The 14,973-nt window shown below is 37.4% G+C and overlaps 1 protein-coding gene across 1 annotated transcript in view; it reads left to right on the top strand.

Moving 5' to 3' along the window:
* Positions 1–14,973, top strand: part of CERK (ceramide kinase) — a 45,034-nt gene that overhangs the window by 764 nt on the left and 29,297 nt on the right. Inside the window, exons 2-5 of the mRNA XM_086746900.1 lie at positions 8,576–8,689; positions 9,733–9,855; positions 11,914–12,039; positions 12,518–12,581. Coding sequence (XP_086603026.1) covers positions 8,576–8,689; positions 9,733–9,855; positions 11,914–12,039; positions 12,518–12,581 — 427 coding nt within the window. The remainder of the gene's footprint in view (positions 1–8,575; positions 8,690–9,732; positions 9,856–11,913; positions 12,040–12,517; positions 12,582–14,973) is intronic.

Genomic DNA, 14,973 nt, shown 5'->3' with positions numbered 1-14,973 from the left:
GCCTGCCCCTGCGTCTGGATGAGGAGAGCACAGATTTGTGTAGCCAAACCCCCTTGTTGGCCCTGTGAGTAGGTAGCGGCGTGTAGTTTGTAATGGTGCGTTTAAATTAATTGTAGCAGGACATGGTAGACTTACAGAACTCTAAAAGCTACTTTTTTTTTTTTTCTTTTCGTTGCATGGCTTAGTTGTGGTTAAAAGCCACTTGCGTACTGAGGCAGTGTTTCAGGCCTTTTTTTTTTCTTTTTTTTTCAAATGAGTTTTTTTTTTTTTTTTTCTTTCTGAAGGGCTCTGTGGAAATTTCCAAAGAAAGTTTCACTCTTACGAGTTACTGTTTTGCAGATATTTAAAACAGGCTAATAGTTTGTAATCGGGTAACAAAGCTGTTAAGAGTTCCCCTTTTGTGTAATTAGAGTAGTGTCAACTTACAAAACTGCAAGTGGGAGAGGTTACTGCTGAAAATACCTGACAAAATTTCAGGATAACTTACTGAAATGTCTGTACATACAGTACCTCAGGCTTTCTGGTACACTTTAGGTGGTATTTCATCAGATTCTTTGACCTTGGAGTTTTTATATAGTAGTTATTCCCGTTATTAATATAGTCCTATTAGCATGGTCTGTGAACACCTGAAAATGTGTAATGTCCTTTTCACAGCAGCTGCTGTAGAGTGGAGAACTGCTGTCATCATTTTAGAGGCTGGAAGAACTGAGACAGAGAGAAACTAATAATAGAGAGGTTGACTAGGAGTTTATCTGAGAAAGATTTGAATATAGATGTCTCCAGTTCCAGGCAAGTTCCCAAACTTAAATAGTTAAATAGTTCTTCCCTCCTTACTGTGTACCTTTCTTAAGTATTTTCCTGATTTTATTGTAAGATCTTATTGGCCTGAAGCTTTTTGAAAAAAAGATGATGGGAAAGGGAGAAGGAGGACTCAAAAAGAATTGTAAGAGTTTGATGTTGGAATTAGCATAACTGAGAATCGGTCATGTTTTAATTACATCTCTTCTTGTTCCTGATGACATGAAAACAGTTTGTTATCCTTCCTCTGCTATTGTGTGAATACAATTTGACATAATCTAGTTTTTATTGTCAGTACTGCTGAAAAAAGTGTTTGAAAATTCCTGAACTTACTTGAGATGTGCAGCTGAATGAACTTAAGACTTTGAAGACAAATTAGGTCTTTAATTCTGCTGAGCTTAATATATTGGTCTGAAAAAGAAGGTATATACTTTTCAAAATGAAATAGGACGAGTCTAGAGAAAGGTATCTGGGTCTTTAAATTTAGAATATAAATTTTCAAAGCCTTTTGGGACAATTGCTCACACTAGGTGAAGTAACCCCTGCTTTGGAGAAAATTTTGTTGAATTGTGTAAAATTCTGCTAAAAAAGTCTTTGCGGAGTTTCTAGTTGATTGATCTGTCGCTAGAGCAAGGTCAATGGGAGCTCCATTCTGCTGTGTGATGACTTCCTTTAGACTGTGGAAGAGTGCCACAAGATCAGACTAGCTCTCTTATTAGCACTCTAAAGTTTACAAGTGCTTACTGTTTTAAGTTTTTACAGCTTTTGAAGTTATAAGTTTTCTCAGCTTGCTCTTGGTAGGTCAAACTGAGTATGGACCTGTCCTGAAGCCTGTTCGAAAGCGGGTGTCAGAATGATGGGAATGGTGGGAGGAGAGTGGGACGCAGTCAGCTAGACTCTTTTTGAGGCAGTTTCTGAAGCTGTACCCAGTTGGAGATTCTTTAGGAGGCAAGTGTGGCTGCTGTCCTGTAACATAGCTATTTACAAGATTTCGGAAAGTATGACAAATCAGAAGAGAAAAGGGAGAGTGGAAGGAGAGAAAGAAATGCCTAAGCATTCTGGAGGCACAGGTATAATTTATGAAGACAGCAGTACAATAGATGACGTAACTCTTCGGTTAATTTGGGTGTTTCTTACACTTGTTCTTTAATACCATCATAGTTTTATATTATTGCTGCCCTGTTGTCTTAAAGCTCTTTTAAGACCTAGGATGGCTCATCGTATTCGCTACAATTATTTTGGAAATATGAGCAGCATACATGACAACATATAAATAAACTTAATAATATGGAAGTTGGTTGGTCAGAGGCATATAATTTCAGAAGAGTGGCTTGACCACGATTGGTATCCTTGTACCATTTAGCCTTTGACTACGTGACTACTGCGCATTATGCCTAAATACAGACTTAATTATGCAGTATAAAAGTGCTGTATTTTTTGTTTAATAGGTAGCTATTACAGTGAAACAGTTGTCTTTAAACTGAAAAACCTCAGTGAGGGCTGCTTATTTTCTGAGCATTTTTTACTGTGTCGGATTTAGCTATGTAAGTAAAAGTGGTTTTGTGTGTATTTTGTCAAAGTTTTCAGACTTTGACAGGTAAGGAACTAGAGCTATAGTTAGGTGTATTGTAGAAGTGTTGAAGTACCTACCTCTTCCTATTGCATCCAAATTCAGTAACAGATAGGAAACAACAGAGACTTTGTCCTATTGCCCAGGAAAATACAGTTTTACAGAATATAGGAAGGTTTTTGTGTTTTCTGATCTTTGTACAATGATATTAAAATATATATGTATTTTTAAAACCTATTCTGTCAAAATGCATTTTGTGAAGAAACAAGTATTAATTCAGGAGAATTACTTTTAGTGCTGTTGTTGAGAAGATACCAACAATATCAAAACTAAAGTGTTTGTTCAAGTCCTGGTATGTTTTTAAAACCTTAAATCCTGTTTACTTTCCTTCCTACTGTCAGACCTTGTTTGACAGCATCATACTTTCAAGTTCTGTCTTCAGTGTAATGAGCTTCCCATTTCCTGTTCTTTGCTTGGTTACACTTAGAGGGGAAAAAGTTTTATCTGAAATTTTTAATGTCTTTCTCTCTAACTTTTAGTTCTGCACCTTTTTTTTCCTAGGCATACCTTCATATTCAGATGTTCTGAAGAACATTATTTTTTCAACCTTGTAACACTTGTCCATGAAATTTAGTTGTTAATCATAAATAGCCTGTGCAAAGCTGGTGAGATCAATTGTTTTATTATTTCTGCATGTTGATGGCCCAGTCAGGTTTTTCTCAAGTAACACATCATAAAACTTTGTATACCAAATTTCATAGAAGATTATATATTGTACATATGTACTTACAGCTGTTTTAGAAGTATTGGCTAAGATTGTATTGTGCCTGGGACTAAGGCATGACAAACACAGAATGAGATTCTCTTGTCACTTTTCTTTTTTTTTAATTGTAAGGTACAAGCATGAAGGGGGATGATAAAACTAGACACCAAACTGTATGCCGTCACTTACTGTGTGCACTTTCTTTTAACCCTTCTATTTCTCTCTTCAGAGCTCTCCCTTGGCATGTCTTTTCCAGCTTTACCCCCAAAACAACCACTTGAAGAATGCTCAGGACTAGTATTCAAAAGATTGGTGCCATTCTGATAAACGCAGTGCTGAGACGAGAGGTGGGCCTACTTGGAAACAAGGTCTGTCCGGCACCTTTACTGTTTTGGCACATCCTTAGCCAAGGTTTTTTTTCAGCAGTCGTTCATCAGTTGGCAATGAGCACATGTAGAAGTCTGAACCATGTTTTTCTCTGGGCGGTTCCACTAACTACATCAAATTGGTAGGATGTGGGGAATAATAGCTCTAAAGGCATTGTTTCTTTGGAATGTATCTTCTTCTGGAAGATGTAGATGACATTAAACAACAGATTCTTTTTTTTCAGCATATGCTTTTTTGGTAGATTCCCTCCCCCCCCCCTGCCCCCCCGTTGAGGTGAAGAATTGCATTTTATTTACCATTGAAATATTCATAGTTGAGTTTAAATTTTGGAATTTAAAAAAAAAAAAAAAAAACCAGGAAAACATTCCATAGTATGATTTAAATATGCAAATTGATCCAAGTTCAAATTGCTGTGATTTGATTCAAATTCAGATATGTGATGTGAAGTAGCAACTGTGCGTCTAATCACATTAGGAACTCATCTATTGTCTATTAAGTTACAAAGTACTTGAAGATTTACTTGTTAAAAGAAAAGCCAATTTCCCTAGATATGGCTGTATATTGCGAGATCACGGCCTTCAGATGTTTCAGTGACTCTTCCACAGTTTTGAATTAAATAATTTAGTCGTGATGCCTTTTTTTCTTTCTTCACCCTCCTCCTCTCCCCACCCATCAAGCATGCGAATTCTGTGTAATTCTGCTGTATAAGCCTATCCACCATCTTCTCTTATCCTCATCTTAGACATAGCTTTCTGTAGTGCCTGATCAATATAATGCAATGTACCTTCTGATAGAAAACCTTCTTTTCTTGCTTTTAGGTGGAGGCAAAGCTTAAACTTAGGACAAACTTACCGTTCATGTGGTCTGTAACAGTAAATTAGTTTTCAAAGTGACTGAAAAAATACATTTTCTTTAAATCTGCAGCTCAACTGCTTCAGACTGTTGTTTGATATTTTTAAGTCACAAGTATATATTAGTAATTTGAATTAATTCTGAATGCCACTGTATCCATGGGCCTGAGCTGAATTTTAAAAATAAACCAAGTACTGTGATGAGTGACATTTTTATGCTTTTTCATGTGTCTGTGTAGCTTTGAGCTAACACATTTCAGAGGGAGGAATTTGGCCTGTAGGATGCATAGCTGGCAGTGATGAATGAACAAATCTTAACTTGGGTTCTGACTGACTTTGCTTGTAAACTCAGGAAGTGTTCTGTGGGAGTGGCAGACAGTGGTGATGGGCCAAAAAGGCTTTCTTAACACGGAAAAGCAGACTTCGCAACTGCTAACTATATTTTTTCACCAAGCAAGCTCACTGTTAGTGTACTTACTTGTTTTGTAGTGGGGTTTTTGGTTTTGTTTTATTCCTCCCACTTGCTTAATGTGGGGAGAAGTATTATACATCTAAAGCAGTATTTTGCTGATTTGTCAGTTTGCACTTCAAGAAAAGTGTCTCTTAAGACTCTTAAGAGCACTGTGACCTGGAATGAGTGATGACTGGCACAGCCAGTGTGCTGGGAAGACTGTCAGCTGTCCATTGTGTGTTTTGTATGATTTTTATTTTTTTGTCATGCTCCTTCATCCAGTTGCTCTGGATGGACAACCCATTGTCTTTAGTGTGTCGTGTGTGCTAGACTTTAAAGTAAGACATGCAAATGTAAATGCAGGAAGATCTTTTAGATTAAGCCTAGGAAAATTGATACGTACTTCAGTATTTCTGAACTTGAAATTCAGTTTCTTGAATCTGGATGTGTATGTTGAAAAAGTCATGGTATTTTGCTTGGAATTTTGTCTAGGACTTGTTGTGTGCTATTTCGTTGAGTACATTGTACTGAGCCAAGGGAAATTCTTTGGTATGATCTGAGACCATAGTTCAACTTTTTTTCCATTAATATTGGTCTAGTAGTGCTGGTATAAACATCAAATCTTTTTGTTAATGTGGCAATAGGAGAAACTCATAAAGGTGAAAGCCTTTATGAGTGAACAGCTTTATGCTAAATCAGTGGAAGAAATGGCTCATGCTACTTGATGTAGGGTGAATGCTATAAAAGTAGCTGTGGGAAAGGACTAGCATTAGTACAGAAGTGCACCTTATTGACTTCAAAAGAGGATGGGGTAGACCTACTTATTTTTACGGGGTGGGTTTTGGTGATTAAATGGCGGATGAGGGTATTGTATTTATAGGAACGGGATTGCACTGCTTTTATTGAAGGGTCTCCATTTGATTTCTTCACAGTGGAAACTTCTTTCTAGGGAAGAGCAGGGAGGGTGGGACTGAGTAGTTGATTTGCTTTCTAAGTAAACAGTATACTGTATGACACAAACTCAAATAGTGATAGTCATATTTGGACTGATAGAAATTCTTGATCTCTATTCAAACGCAAATGCCGCTGCATTCAGATTTGTTTTTGTAAGCTGTAGGGGATGTTCTGAATAACATGTTTGTATTTGAGACAGCTTTGCATCTTTCTGGCCCGCTGCAATTACTCTATTAGGCAGTGTGAGATTTGACTGCCTTAGGATTGGAGTGTGCTTATCAGGGCAGTGGAGTTTCTTGATGCTTCTGCAGTGCCAAGTACTACTGAGGGCCACAATTGGTGCAGCTGGTATTCGTAGAACAGAAACTTCTCTGACTTTTACCAAACCCAGACATTTACAGAGAGAAGGTGGGATCACTCTGTTCTTTGCTTTTGTTTTATTCCATTCTTTGTGTTTGGGTTTTTTTTGTTTTGTTTTGGGTTTTTTGTTTGTTTTTTTGTAGGAATCTGTTTTTTCAAATATGTAACTCTTGTGGCTTAAGATTAAAAAAATGCACATGTATAACTAAAACATTTACTCTTAGCTTTTTTTTGCCACATCTGTGAAGAGATTTACTAGAGAAACAGAACTTCCAGTTATGTAACTATCAGAGGAAGAGCACGTCTGAAGAATTAGGAGAGCTTAATAGAAGTAGTTTCAAGGTCTAGAGTTGTTAATATAGGCTGTGCAGTATGTGCTAAAATACATACTCCAAAGAAATGCTTTCAGTGATACAGATTTGGAAATGCTTTTTAGTCTGTTTGTAATCTGTACAGTTGGACAGCTTTCTCAATATAGAAAATGCCTCATCAAACAATCATTTCTGTTGGTGCTCCTAGCGTACATTCTAATTTAGAACTATTTCCTAAAGTGTTCGTTAGAGCATTGTCATTTAAATTTTGATCTAAATGTAGTTTGTCTGTTTTGTAGCATATCTGTGAGCAACAATAAAATGAGTTATTACTTAAATACAATCTTTATAAATGCAACAATCTTTATTTCATATTCTGACATATAGGTAGGTGGCATAGCCAGTAGAAAAATAAAAACTAAAAGCAATTCTGGGAAAGAAAGAATAAAGAATGTGTTCCCTTCTTTTAATTTATTGTTCTATCTCTGTTCTGTATTTTTCCCTTGGATAAATGGACAGGTGGATAATCATATCGAAATCCCATAGCAGATCTTTTCACTGAATATTAGGAAGGCCTATTAACTATTACTATCCAATATTAAATACTTCATACAGTATTAAATGTGTATATGTATGATATCTGTTATCTGTATACAAGTAAAGTGTTTTTAGTGAGTTCATCTCTGCTGTTGGATCTTTATAAAGACATTCTGTGACTGTTGCATTTCCCCATCATACCTTAAATATGGTAAATGCAATTATTGTAAGCCAAAATGTGTTTTGTAAGTAGCTAAAACATTTGAATACAGCGAGATTCCTAAAAGACCTCGGTGTAAAGATTCTTTGGAATCAAGCTAAAAACCTCTGGGAAGGTAAAATCCCTAAAGGAATATAAATCAAACCACATAAAGGTAATAAACACTGTGTGTGTAGTCCATGACATGTCAATAGACGTGAGGATAGGTAATAACTCTGTTGACTAAAATAAATAGGATGGGGAAAAAAAAATGAACTAGTGGCACATGAACTGTAGTCACCCCTGTGAAGAGAGCAGGAAATTTTTTTGCATACTTTACCATTCCTCACCACCACCATCGTACTTCTGCAAAATAATGAGGAAGATGAAATGTAGGATAAAACCCAGCAGTAACATTGTTAGTGTTTGTGTTTTGTGTTTAATATCTCTTTATATCTCTACCTATATAGGTGAGAGAAACAAGTATATTATTATTTTGTAATTCTTATATAATAAATGCAATAGTATAATCTTATGTAATTAAATGTTTTATATTTGTGTATATATGTACACAGAGCACTTGCTTGTACATAAATACAAATCACTCATTTTCAGTTCTGCTTTTTTAAAAATAAGTTAAAAGCAGAGAAATTTTGAAGTCAATAATGAAAGTGAGACAAAATCCTCAATTTGACAGGAGTGAAGAAGATTGAGAAAGTGTTGAGGGACTGTAAGAGAAAAAAAAGAGGGAAGGTGGAGGAAATTCATTTAGTATAAAAGCAAGAGGCCTTTAATTCTGAAAAGCAATAGTTTTGAAGTTCATATAAGGGAAATTTATTTAACAGTCCATAAACATAACATCTAGAATTTGCTTCTTAGGAGATCTTGAAGTTTAACAGCTTAGTGGGATTTAAAGTCTTAAGAATTCTTATGAATGCCCTTCTTTCATAAGCCAGCTACTTACTTGAGAGTAACAAATAGGCTCTGTAGTCTCTCTGCACTAGATTTAGTTGCACATTCTTTGAAATAGCTTGTGCTATTCACTGTCAAATATCTGGACTAGGAGTCATTGAAGGGACAATTTCATTACTCTGAAATCAGTGTTGCTGGATTTTGCTTCATGCAAAAATGTTTTTATACTCAGAATACCTAATTTTCTGATAAATCATAGACATTTAAAATATTATTTGGGGTAGTTCATAGGGGGTTATGGGTTATGTGCTTTGACTAAAGGCAAAAGGAAATTTAAAATATTAAGCAAATTTCTGCTTATGCTCTTGGTTGTACTTACTGAGCAGCTCCTCTAATTATATGTCTATATCATATTGTGTCTAGGAATAATAATTCTGGTGGTGTTTTAGGATGTTAATGTGTAAGATCTTGTGTTCATACAGAAAACTGTTCTGTACCAACCTCTGAGATAATTGCTGTAGAAGAAACTGAGCATAGCAAGAAACAGCGTAACATTGGCAAATGGCAAAAAATGGCAAAGCCACATGCTTTCACAGGTAAGGCAAATGCAGTCTCAGGATGCACCACTAGTTACTTTTTGCGGGTACTTTAGGGCAGACTCAAAAAGGAATCTTTAGAATTTTTTTTAAACAGAAATGATGTGTTTAAAAAACCAAAACAATCCCCTCCCCCAAAACCAGGAAAAAAAAAAAACCACACCAAAAATCTGCCAGTTTACATTTAAAGATCTTTATTTTGGAAAGAAAAAATCCCTTCCTTCAAGAACACATGCTGTGTTTAGTTATTTAATGAAGACCTAACTAATGTCTTACATTGCTGCTGCTGAATGACTCTGCAGCAGAACACTTGCTTTCTCCTGCTTGAGTAGGCTGGAAAAATGAGTCAAAAATTTTGAGTTTTTAAAAATTATTCCTAACTATCAGAATATATGCATGGAAAGGTTCTTTGTATTATTGTCTGCATTCTTAAAACAAAGTACCAGAAATAAATTTGTTTGGTGTGAGGAAAGAGTGGCAACTTCTGTGCGACAAACCTGGGGCAAATGTCATTGCTCCCAAATTTTAAGTTGGGGAGTACTTTCCTCACATTTAGTCCTTCAGTAACAATGATTGTTGGTACTGTAGATGGAAAAGTAGGGGTGCTTCTTGTCTCACCAGCCTAGTTCTTTATGCGTATGTTGTAGAGAAGACTCTAAATCTTTTTTTTCTCGAATTTCAGCTTTGTGAAATTAAGTTCACCCTGTTGATTACATGGGAGTTGATGGAAGCGTTTGGCTTCTCCTTTTAAACTTATTGCATTTTATATTATGTAGACATTGCAGACATTAATACAGATAAAATAGTATATAAGCTCAGTCAACTTTGTATAAGCATATCTATAGTCAGTTTATGGAAAATGGATTGTATTTGGTTTAAAAATAAGTTTGTGTTCGAGTACCTGCTGTAAGGTAATGACCTAGAGCAAGTGTTTTCATTTTGACTTTTTACGGATGTCCTGTTCACACTCTGAATGCTTTTGGGATTTGCAGAAATGTGTAGTGGGTGTTAATTACTACTTTTTTTCCCCTCTTTTTAAATAGTGTATTATGTGAAGAAAGCTCGAAATCACCGCTGGTGGTGCAGTGATGTGACGTTTTGGTGTGTTGATGAGCACTTGTGTAATCAGTGGATACAGGCACTGAAAGAATTACTTGAAATGCAGAGTAAGTTTGACCAAACTACTTACATTTGCAGCATCGTTTTACAGACTTGGTGCATCAGTTACTGTTATTTTGATATATCTGCCTTTTTGAACTCTTAAAAGCAGCTTATACTCAAAAGTTGAGGGAGCTGAGAGTTGAGGTGTCTCATTCTTCTTATCACTACTTTTGTATCTCACATAGTCGCTAAGTTGTAGAGTGTTTTACTCTAATCAGTCAGGACTATAGGTGTTTGTGTGACTGTCTCACCTTTCCAGTCTCTCTCATCAAAAATGTGTCTTATGTAGTAAGAGTTTCCATTAATCATTTCTGGGTCGGTTGGACATCCACTTCTTGGAAGGCTAAAAGTAATTTTGCAGGAGTTATTCCTGAAAGAGATACCTTGATAGGTGTCAGGGAGCGGCAGGAGAAGAACAACTCCATGACAGAAGGGGGGTCAAGGATGAGCGTAGCACAGGCAGTGCCCTCACTGGCCAGGGTGCAGTCCCACTATCTGAGCAGGGTGGGCAGAGGAGGGATGAGGATAGCAGCAGGTCTCATTTACAGCTCAAGTGAGATAAAGTAATCAGGTCCATCCAGAGAGGCCAGAAAAGAGCAGCAGGAGATTGAGCTGAAGGCAGGACTGGAGATAAGCTACCTACAGTGTAGATCTGAGGTCTGTCTGAGACAAAGCTGGAGAAGGGACTGGATACAAGATGTGACTCAAGCAAGTACTTAAAGCACACAGAATAAAAATGTGTATTTAACAAAAAATGTTCTTCCGAACAGGTGTCAGAAGCATGCACCTTACTGGTGTTTTTGCTTTGTATACGTTACACCAAGTATCTGGCTTCAAATATAATATTTAAAAAATATTAGGTGTTTGCACCTATTCAGTACACCTGAATAGGTGCATCTCTCATCTGTGAGAGATGTGGCCTGGGCAGTCACCTCTGTTTGAGTGCAGGTGTTCATTCTGTTGGTAACAACCTATTTCAGAAAATGTAGCAAGTTCTCAGAGAGAATGAACGTTGCTTTGGGAGTGTGACAGCTTTAAACTGTTCAAACAGTCTAGCTTGGGTCAATTTATTATGCAAGGATGCCGATCTCAAGGTGTTTATTCTTTCTTTTAAAAATAGTAATCTAGAATGCCATCTGAGGAAGTGGAGGTGTTAAAACAGGTCTTTGTTCTACAGGAAAAAAAAAAGGAAGGCTCTCTGGATGCAGCAAGCATTACCATTTTGTGTATCTGTTAGTACAGAGGTGTAGTAACTGTTTTCATTGCCACCGCCAATGTAAATCCGTAGCTATTTGAACAAATTAGAGATAGTAATATCAAAGGTGTTTTCTGGGGAAAAGGGGTTACACTACAGGGCAAGCACTTGCTGTGCAGCATGTACTTTTGTACGTATAATGTACAATAAGGTACTCTTATTGTGTCTTTATCACAGAAAGGAAATGCATTTTAACTATGTTAACAAGGCAAGAATATTGTTTAAAGAAATTAATGTAAAAGTATTTTTTATGTATGTTTCACATACAGATGCCTTTCGTATTGCTGCCCTTGGCTTGTCTTTTGTCTCATATGCCTGTTACAGCTCTTTATCAGAGTTGCAGAGTTATGAATTAATAAGTTATAAAAGGCTTATATCATAGAATCATAGAATGGTTAGGGTTGGAAGGGACCTTCAAAGGTCATCTAGTCCAGCCCCCCTGCAAGGAGCAGGGACATTTCCAACCAGATCAGGTTGCTCAGAGCCCCATCCAACCTGGCCTTGAATGTTTCCAGGGATGGGGCATCCACCACCTCTCTGGGCAACCTGTTCCAGTGTTCTACAACCCTCAGTGTAAAAAAAAAAAGAAAAAAAAAGAAAAATTCCTAATATCTAATCTAAATCTGCCTCCCTCTGTTTTGAAACAGTGACCCCTAGTCCTGTCACAGGAGACCCTACTGAAGAGTTTCTCCCCAAGAGACTGTATACTGTGTTCGCTTTGATGTTTACAAGTTTGATTTTGTATAGCTTGTTGAATTTTTGTTTTGTGTACAAAAGCAGTGTACCGTAATATTTTTCCTTACTGCAGAGTCCAGACCAAAGCAGTTGCTTGTGTACATTAATCCGTATGGAGGGAAACGACAAGGGAAGAGGATTTATGAACAGAAGGTTGCTCCACTCTTCAGTCTGGCTTCTATCTCCACTGATGTTGTTAGTGAGTAATGAATATTTTAATTTATTAATAAACACAATATGAACTCTTTAAAACATCTGTGAGTAGCTGAAGTTATTTCTGTTACTTACCTTTTCTTATTAAGGAAATGAAATTAAGTGGTAGAGAGGTAGGTAGCCAGATCAATGATGACTTTATATAATTTTTTTGCTTAATAACGTAAAATTTCTGGTACTTCTGAGCTATTTGAGCTCTTAATTTATAAGATGCTTACTGTTAAAACCGATTGTTCATTTGCACTTTTTTTTATTGCAATGTTTTTCCGTATATACGGCAGTGCATGTCTTTTTAAATTCTTTCCTTGGCATAAAATTTTTTGAAATATATTTTATGGGCAGACTTTTATGGTCACATTGGTAATAGAATCTTGGTTATCAATGAATTAATTATAAAGTTTTAATAATTGTATCTTACATACCATTTTGTAATAGCAATTTTTAATGTGTTTATTTCTTCATAGTAACTGAACGTGCTAATCATGCTAAGGACAATTTATTTGAAGTTAATATTAATAAATACGATGGGTAAGTAACTTCACTTGCCTTTTTTTTATTTTCTAGCTGTTATATTCTGTAATCTGTCTGGTTTTGTCTCTAATTTAGACTAGTTCCCTTCAGTGCTGGTACGTTTATTGCAACAGCTGAGAGTTCTGGGGCATATTCATTCCATAGGAGATCTACGTTTAGGAGTGTCAAAAGGAAAATCAAACTGTTTCAGTAAACCTGTTCAACGCACAATGTATTAAAGTGTAGTATAACAATGTCTGCATGAGATTTATGTTTAATATAGGAATGTAAGATTAATTCTGCTTGTCCAGAAGTTGAACGTTCTGTGATAGCTCAAAACCTACCCTGAGATGTTTTGTGGTGTAGGTGATCCTGATGTATACATGGGTCCAGAACACTGCATCAGTGGCAATGTGCGTGAAAACCGTGAACTGTCTAGAATGTTTCAGATAGTTCCTCTTGCTATGCAGGACTGTTCAAATAATGGCTACATCATTTGGCTTTATTTGTGTTTGTTCTGTTGTGGAATTACTGTTCTAAAAGAAGATCTAACTGAATGGTGAAATTGCATTCCATTATTAAATCCACAGTAGAAGCAGAATATTTTAATAAATAAGCTACTCTTTGCAGTTTCCAGTTCATGACATGAAACAAATTACATGAGTGGATGTTGTGGTTTATCCCCACTCAGAACCAAGCTGTGCAGTCACTCACTCATTTCCCCCACCCTCCAAGGGAATGGGGAAGAGAAATTATAACAAAAAGGCTGGAGGTTTGAGATGAGGACAGGGAGAGATCATTGAAGTTGCCTTTATGGGCAAAACAGACTCTACTTGAGGAAAATAATTTGTTTATTATTATTAATGAAACCAAAGCAAGATAATGAGGAAGAGAACAAAAAACAACTTCTCCTTGCCCCTCCCTCTTCCCAGACTTAACTTAATTTAAACTCCTTAACCGCTATGCCCCTCCCCAAGCAGCACAGGGGAGGAATAAGGAATGGGGGTTATGGTCAATTGTTGCTTTATGCCGCTTGTTGCTTTACGCCGCTCCTTCTTCCCTGAGGGAAGAACTCCTCGCATTCCTCCTCTGCTCCAGCATGGAGTCCCTCCCATGGGCTACAGTCCTTCATGAACTGCTGTGGCATGGGTCGTTTTTCCGTAGGGTAGAGTCCCTCCAAAACAGCTGCCCCACATGGGCCACAGCCCATGGGCCACAGCCTCCTTCAGGCATCCGCCTGCCCTGACATGGCATCCTTCACGGGCTGCAGGTGAATCTCTGCTCCTCCGAGGGCCTCCAAGGGCAGCAGGGGGACAGCCGGCCTCACCATGGGCTGCACCACAGGCTGCAGGGGAATCTTGGCCAGGAACAGCATTACTCCTCCTCTTCCTCCTTCTTCACTGAACTTGGCGTCTGCAGCTGTCCTCTCACAAGAAATTCCTCACAATCAGGCTCGGATGCCTCTCAGGTTCTCCTCATATCTCCTCTCTTCATTTGTGCCCAGGCTGGGCTGAACTGGGCCCAGATGGCTGCCTGGCGGGTGTTTTTACCCTTCTTAAATACGTTAGCACAGAGACGTTATCACTGAACATTCTGCCACCAATTGGCTTGGCCCTGGCCAGCAATGGGTCTACCCTGGACAAAGGGGGAACATCTAGCAGCTTCTTGCAGAGGTTGCCGCCGTAGCACCGCCACCCCCTCCCCCCCACCAAACAAAATCAACACACTGAAAAATCATGAAAATGTGTGCATAACCTGTGCAGATAAACTCTCATAACTACAGTATTTTAAATAGTATCTTGTTGTGCTTGTTGACAGGTACATTTAAACTGTTAAGTTGCAAAAACAGAACACTTTTTATCTTTTCAGAGTACTTTTTGTTAGGGGAGCAGATCTATATGCATTGTATAAATAGAGTGAGGCCTGATGTTGACAAATTGTAGTAAGAAACTACATTCACAGGTTGAATTCCTAAGCTTCACCTGCTTTAAAATGAGTTGACCTAAATAAGCACTTTTAACTAAACTGGAATTTTTCTTGATTTTGCAGAAGTGCAAGGAAAGGAAACTAGGATCCTAGAAAAATCTAGTTGGTTATGATTTTTCCTTTTCATTTGATTTAAGTGATCTGAAATACATAGTAGTGATAGTTGGTGAAATTCCAGTACAGAACAGAAAAGGGAAGCAGGTGATCCCATGTCCACTCCTAGCAAACTGTCCTTTTACCATAGCTGGCAGTGACCAATTGCACTGGTAACTGAAGTGTTTTAGGCGGATTCAAACAGTCTATTATTGGAATTTTTTTTTTGTTTTGGTGAAGTTAGTTGTTTCTCGGTTGTTTTTTTTTTTTTTCTTGTTGTTTTGTTTTGGTTTTTTTTCCCCTCACTCTAACATGAGCCAAACAATTGGCC

This window comes from Chlamydotis macqueenii, chromosome 1 (genome assembly GCF_036417535.1).
Source record: "Chlamydotis macqueenii isolate bChlMac1 chromosome 1, bChlMac1.mat, whole genome shotgun sequence".
In the NCBI taxonomy this organism is placed as follows: Eukaryota; Metazoa; Chordata; class Aves; order Otidiformes; family Otididae; genus Chlamydotis; species Chlamydotis macqueenii.
This window is presented reverse-complemented; position numbering and strand designations above follow the sequence as displayed.